This window comes from Triticum dicoccoides, chromosome 2A, assembly GCF_002162155.2.
Source record: "Triticum dicoccoides isolate Atlit2015 ecotype Zavitan chromosome 2A, WEW_v2.0, whole genome shotgun sequence".
NCBI classification, from domain to species: domain Eukaryota; kingdom Viridiplantae; phylum Streptophyta; class Magnoliopsida; order Poales; family Poaceae; genus Triticum; species Triticum dicoccoides.
This window is the reverse complement of record NC_041382.1, coordinates 765,838,386-765,844,746: the sequence shown is the minus strand read 5'-3', so window position 1 is coordinate 765,844,746 and position 6,361 is coordinate 765,838,386. Positions and strand designations below refer to the sequence as shown.

Genomic DNA, 6,361 nt, shown 5'->3' with positions numbered 1-6,361 from the left:
CACCGCTTTCTCGCTCTCTCCGCCCGCCCTCCCCCTCCGGCTCCCAGCACCCCGTCCCTCGCGGGCCGCCGCCGCCGCCGTCCCCGTCCGTCGTCCCGCGCTCCTGCCCACAGCCTTTGCCCACTTCCGAGGTACGCCGTTGCTCTTCTCCGGCGATTGGTTAAATCCCAACCGCACCTTCGCAACTTCTGGCCTGGGCGGGCGCGCCGCCGCACGCCCGGTCCGGCGCACCGTCTAGATCCGCCCCTAGTGGCAGCTCTCGGCCTCAAACGCTGGAAGCTGAACGCGCATCACCTATGCACCGCGCTACTGCAGACGCTCTACTGTTTATTGCCAACAATCCCACACCAAGTGCAGTTGCTGCACAGTAAAAATTTCCCCTTTACGATTGTTTCGGTGTGAGCTTGTAGCTCTACTTCCGCGGTCTCTAACAAGATTGTATCTTAGATATTTCTGTTGATTTTTCTTGCTGTAAAATCTGCCTCTGTTAATTCGTTGCACATTTTTTTGCAGCTGTCAAGGAAGAGAGCAATGGACGTCCACAGGGCAGAGCCTCCCCATACAGGAGCCGCTGCTCTAGACCCCCGACGGGCCGAGGCTGCCAACAGGCACGTGAGGGCACTGAATACCCAGTTTGCAAGGTTGGACACTTCTTCATCTTCTAGCTTGCCTCGCGTCATCTCAGTCACTTAATCTGAAATTCTGTGGCGTACATTTTGTCCTATCATGTTTATTGTTTCAGCTCTACTTAAAGTCGTTTCTGAATATCTAGTCCTCAGTCAGCCCATAAAGAATATTTTTTAGTTACTACCATATTTTTAGAGATCCCTGAATACAGTTTTTTAAAGTACATTTTCGGCATTCATGCTGCATATTCCCTCTGGTGCGAAGTGAGTAAACACTCATCTACCTGTTTATTTTGAGCAGCTGGGTGCAATCGCAGTTGCAAAACCATCCAGCCGAACTTTGGGAGGATGGCGTGAAAGATTACTTATCCCATGCTTCTGAAATAATGGTAAGCTTCACAAGCTTGTAAGGTGTTTTCTTTATTCAACAGTCCTTGACTAGAGATTTAATATTTTCCTGTGGCCATTGATAAAATGTATCGCTATCACAATTTGCTTTGTTTTGTGCATGGCGTGCATGTGTGGTGGATTTGTGGACGTTAGTATTCCAGTATACAGAGTATAATTTACTTCCTGACTTGCTAGGATTAGTTTAAAATTATTAGGAATTTTTGAACAAATAGACATCAACAGTGTTCACAACCAGACAACAATGTGAAGATGAACCATGTTATGAGTACGAATATCAAACTACCATATGCCCTCGTTTTCATTTAGATTTGTTGGATGTGCTAATTTTTCATGTTGACTGTGGAACTGTACTTATGAAATCATGTCACGTGGGGAGTACACTATAGCAGGCGAGAGCCCAAGCCAGCAGTAGGATTGCCTGCACCTTAGCAGCAGTTTGGATCAGAACAAGAGACTCCCTGTTGGATCCTGGAGTTGTATAGAGTCTGGACTGATACTAGATTGATAGGTTCATATCAGACCAGGAGAGTTCTGTAGGTTTCCACTCTATTGCTTTGAGTTGGACTCTCCAACTCCAATGTATAAGGAGCTAATACGCTGTATGTGAATCTCAAGTTATCAGTAAAGTTAGTCTTGTCCCTAAACTCTTCTCTTTCCTTGCTGCCTATTGTGGCCTCAACGGTGCCTACCCTTCAAGTGCTCGTCGGCCATCAAGCTCCTGCCTCACACCCTCTGAACTAAAGGCTCTAACGATCTGCTATCAGAACCGGGTTACAGCTTCTCGAGTGTGTAACTAATAAGTCAGCTGTCATCTCTTCAAGTGTGTTACTGATAAATATGATTAGCAGACCATCCAATTACTATCCTATGCATCCTTCCATGCAATAAAAAGCTATTTGTAAATTGTAATTGATTACCCCTCCTGTTCACAAAAAGGTGACGTTTTGGACATGTCTTAAGTCAAAGCTCTGAAAACTTTGACCTTCTATGTTGTTTTTAATATTTAGACTGGAAACTTGAAAATCATATGCACGGATTTGTGTAAAGAACTATTTTCAGAATTTGAACTATTGATCAAAGCTATATTTGAAGACTGCCAATATCCAAACGTCACTTTTTCGTGAACTGGATGGAGTATTGTTTTGCCAGCACATACTACTTTTGAACTTGTCACCTATTGGTACTGCTTAGATGGTATTTTGGCACTCAGATGTTATGTCAGCAGTCAGCCAGATTTTTCTTAAAGTCATAATGTCTTGATCTCATGTTATTCTCTCCCCTTAGGAAAATTTCAAGGATGTTGTCAATTGGCTTAGGCAGAATAAATCAGGTACAACAGCTGTTTCATCCCCAAGTCCAGCCAATGAGGAGAAGACTGCTACGCCAGCAACTGTCAATAGCAAGTTTATGGTACAGCCAGGATCAGATAATGGACAGAAGAGTCCAACTACAGGAGCCAGCTCCCTAGCTTTTCAGAACTCAAGCTCACCGAATATGTTCTCACTCCCTTCTCAGAAGAAAACGGCACCTTTTGGCGGTATAACTATTCACCAGTTTATACCTTTATATGCCATATTGTATTTTGCTTGTTGTAACTTTTTCCAGACTTGGTAGTTATATATTTATTTTGTTGATTGTGTCATAATGATGTGCAGGCATATTTGATAACAAGGACACTCCTGGCGACAGCAGCAAATCGACTTTCCAGTTTGGTGGAAATAACGGCTTTTCAACACCAACTAACACGCCTGGTGATAGCAGCAAATCGACTTTCCAGTTTGGTGGAAATAACGGCTTTTCAACACCAACTACTCCGTCCATTTTTTCTACCCCTGGTTCCAGTTTTAACATGTCAACCTCAACACTGTTTTCAATGAACCAGCAACCAATTTTCACTGGTATTTTACTTCTCTTTTTCTTGGCATTAGTGCGTCCTTTATGATTGGTTGGTTCACATGTATATTTCACATAATTGTATTTGTGGCATTTATTTGAATGAGGCCTGTCCACAATATTTGGAAGGGAATGGCAAAGCTTTGAATTGTAATGGCCTATTGTCATTTTAGCACTATGGTTGTATGATTGATGTATCGTCAACCCAACCAAATCCTACTGGGCCATGTTTGTTTGTGTTTCCCTATTTATTTCGTAGTCAACCAGTTCTATCCTTGCCAAACATGTATGTTCTGCCCCATGGAAACATTATATCCTATTTTGTGTAATGGCAATTGACAAACAAATCCATATCAGAGCTAATATTAATCAATATTATTTATCAAGTGCCCCAAAGTTAACCATGTTTCTGTTTACATTTGACCCAAACATACCATTTCCTACGCAGTTCAGAAAAGAAAAACATGTAATTGGCTTGATGCAATCCTTGGTTTTGCCTAACACACAGACACGTGAAACTCTGATGATGAAAAGGCAATTTGATCATTCTATTGACGGTGTTGTAGGAACTTAATTGATTTTGTATTACGAGTCCTCTAGGTCGATGGAATAATCAAATTTTCTTATTGTTGTTTTTCAGGATCAGGAAACAACAAAGCTGCTGAAGCTTCAGCTGATGCGGATGAAGGTGTGTATCTACCAATTTGTTAAGTTATGGGAAAGTCCAATTTGCCGCTCCACCCGTGTTATCACAATTCAGTGTACACCCTCAGCTATACAACCGTGTAAGGAACACCCTTGCTGTATAAGTCAACCCTCAATGGCATCTTGTAGGTGGTTTTCGCCTGCTGGCTGCAGGCACCATCTAACATTTCCACAGTGGCAAAAAGCATCTCCCACATCAGTTAATTGTACCACATCACTGTATCATCCCCAATCCCCCCCACCCACTGTCTCTCACGGAATGCTCAAGATTTCATTGCAAGATGCAGTTTATCATTCAAGAGTGCGAATTTTTTGTCTTGATTGATCTAATGGCTTGGTTATCTTGCCCCATTGTCACATTCTAGGAGATCATGACTCTTAAAGCAAAAATTGAGTCCATCCCAAAATTTAATTATAGTCTACTTCATATGTCTAACGCTGCCAGTGAGCCGTTTTATATTCCTACTGCATTAATCCTCTTCCAAGGTTGACTTGTGAGGTGTTGAGGCCGACATGTTCGACATCGCAGCTGCTTTTCGTTTTTTTCCGCCTGGGTGGAGTATGAGCAGCGGATGAGGTAGTGTTGCACAATATGTCAAGCACTGCTGTTGCATAGCACAGGCTGGAGGCAGGAGTGTACTGTGGGGTAGTGGCTGAAGGTTTCAAAGCTGAGTGTCCACCAGCCAGTGAGTTCCAGGCCCAGCCACTCAAGATGCTAACCTGACTATTTACTGCTAATTTAGATATCATAGTGACGTGTATTCCCTGGTTGGATTCCATGCCAGCAAAAAACAACGGTAGTTTATACTGAGGGGGTACCTATACTGTTTTTTAATAGATGATGGTGTAACATAAACTTTAGTAATAATTGACTTGAGCGCACGCACGGACAGGGGTGTATGGGTGAATTTTTCTTGTCTCTTTGATATCAGGAACTGTTTTACTTAAGCTAGGTTATTTTGTGGCCAACCCCTATCACTGGACTCGCTCCTCAATACTTAATTCTACTCTTGTTTGAACCCCTATCACTGGACGCGCTCCTCAATACTTAATACTACTCTTGTTTGAATGGTCAGATGCTGAAGCCGAGCAACCAAGCAGCCCTTCTGTAAAGAAAGCAGAAGAGAAAGGAATAGTTGTTGTTCATGAAGCCAAATGCAAGGTGTATGTGAAGGTATCATTTCCACTCTTCCCTGTTTAGCATTGTACTTTTGTTCATAGATTTATAACTTATGTTCCCCAGTGCTACTATTCAAGTGTTCTGCAAAATATGCTTAGCATGTGATTTCACAACTTCTTTTTCCATTCATGTAGCACGATGATGCTACCAAGGGTTGGAAAGACATTGGTGTTGGTCAGCTCTCTATCAGATGTAAAGAGGGTGCAGAGAAAGCTTCGAAAGAGTCCACCCCAACAGTTGTTATCAGAAATGATGTATGTGCTCTTCCTTTTCTGCTGACATATACTAATCCAAGTTCATTTGTCTTCAGTTGCATCTCAAACGTGAAATGCCTGCATCTCATATAGTTTTGCAAAGTATTCCATTCCAGTAATTGTTTTACTATTGGTGTGTTTGCTGAACTTCTCTGTTTCTAAAATGTAGAACAGATTCATTTGTCCTGGGTTTCATACAGTATTTAGTGCTGTAGATTTTTTTTTTCTTGGATATTTCTATCATCTTGGCTGGCAGTTTGTCTGAAATCGCCCTTTCCCCTTTTGCTATCTGTTATATTGCTGTCAGATTATTTCTGGTTGCGAACAAAATATTAATGACTGATTTCTGGTAGCAGGTCGGCAAGATTCTTCTGAATGCTATGATCTACAAGGGGATAAAAATGAGTGTTCAAAAGAACACGGTTGCCTCGATATTTCACACTTCAGTAAGTACCATCGTGCTATATGTGCAGGGCATATGTCACCCAGTATGACTCTGATCCGTGCTGTATTTTCACAGGATGCGCAGTCTGAATCAGATGGTGGCAATGTTGTAGCTCGAACATACTTACTCCGACTGAAAAACGAAGAGGCGGCTACAAACTTGTCAGCGGTGATCAAAGAGAACGCGCCGCTGGACTGATCCTGTATGGTCTGCATTAATTATTGTCTTGAAGGTTTGCGTTTGGCAATAGTGGTAATGTTTAGGGGGGCTCGATAACTTGCTGCGATGGGCGAAGGGATGCCCTGCGGAGTTTCTGTCCCCGAGCTACACACCTAAGAAGCACACCTGGATGAATTTTTGTTGCCTAGTACGTTTAGCTGGTCGTGTTGTACCACCTGTTCGTTATTTATTGATAGTGTGTTGTAGCACCTGTTGGCTCCAGTAAGGTTACGCCTTGTTAATGCTAACGAGGCAACGTATCTTGTCAGTGGCCCGAACTACACAGTTGGAAACCATTTCGAGGCCATTCTGTGATGTTCAGCTATGGAATTGTCTGTTGCTTGAATCTTGCAATCTGGATTTAGGGAGAATATCATATGGAAAACGGTGGAAAGTGGTGAATTATCTCGCTATTGCGGAACAAGAGAGCAATTTCATTACTCAGTTTGCTGAAATGTTTTTTTTTTTGAAACGGAGGCAAAAGATTTGCCCCATTCATTAAATAAGGAGGTTTAACAAGGTTTTCAGGCACCGGCCAAAGGCCGAAAAGAAAATACAAGCCGTTACTCTCCCGGCATCAGGGGACTCAAATGTTTTGCCCCTGCCAGGACCCATAGCGTCGCCTCGT

General features: G+C 42.7%; 1 protein-coding gene across 1 annotated transcript; it reads left to right on the top strand.

The window, feature by feature from the left end:
* Positions 1-6: 6 nt before the first annotated feature.
* Positions 7-6,111, top strand: LOC119357111. Its single transcript, XM_037624099.1, has 10 exons — positions 7-131; positions 514-641; positions 928-1,015; positions 2,322-2,574; positions 2,693-2,935; positions 3,571-3,618; positions 4,712-4,809; positions 4,950-5,069; positions 5,426-5,515; positions 5,590-6,111. Exons 2-10 carry the CDS (start codon positions 532-534, stop codon positions 5,710-5,712), a joined length of 1,173 nt encoding a protein of 390 aa, XP_037479996.1. The 5' UTR covers positions 7-131; positions 514-531; the 3' UTR covers positions 5,713-6,111.
* The last annotated feature ends 250 nt before the right edge of the window (positions 6,112-6,361 follow it).

Bases quoted from the DNA above. Each gene is read 5' to 3' on its own strand.
- LOC119357111 (XM_037624099.1), top strand. From the start codon at position 532: ATGGACGTCCACAGGGCAGAGCCTCCCCATACAGGAGCCGCTGCTCTA. The intron at 1,016-2,321 runs GTAAGCTTCACA...CTCTCCCCTTAG, and splicing joins CCCATGCTTCTGAAATAATG to GAAAATTTCAAGGATGTTGT. The intron at 5,070-5,425 runs GTATGTGCTCTT...TTCTGGTAGCAG, and splicing joins CAGTTGTTATCAGAAATGAT to GTCGGCAAGATTCTTCTGAA.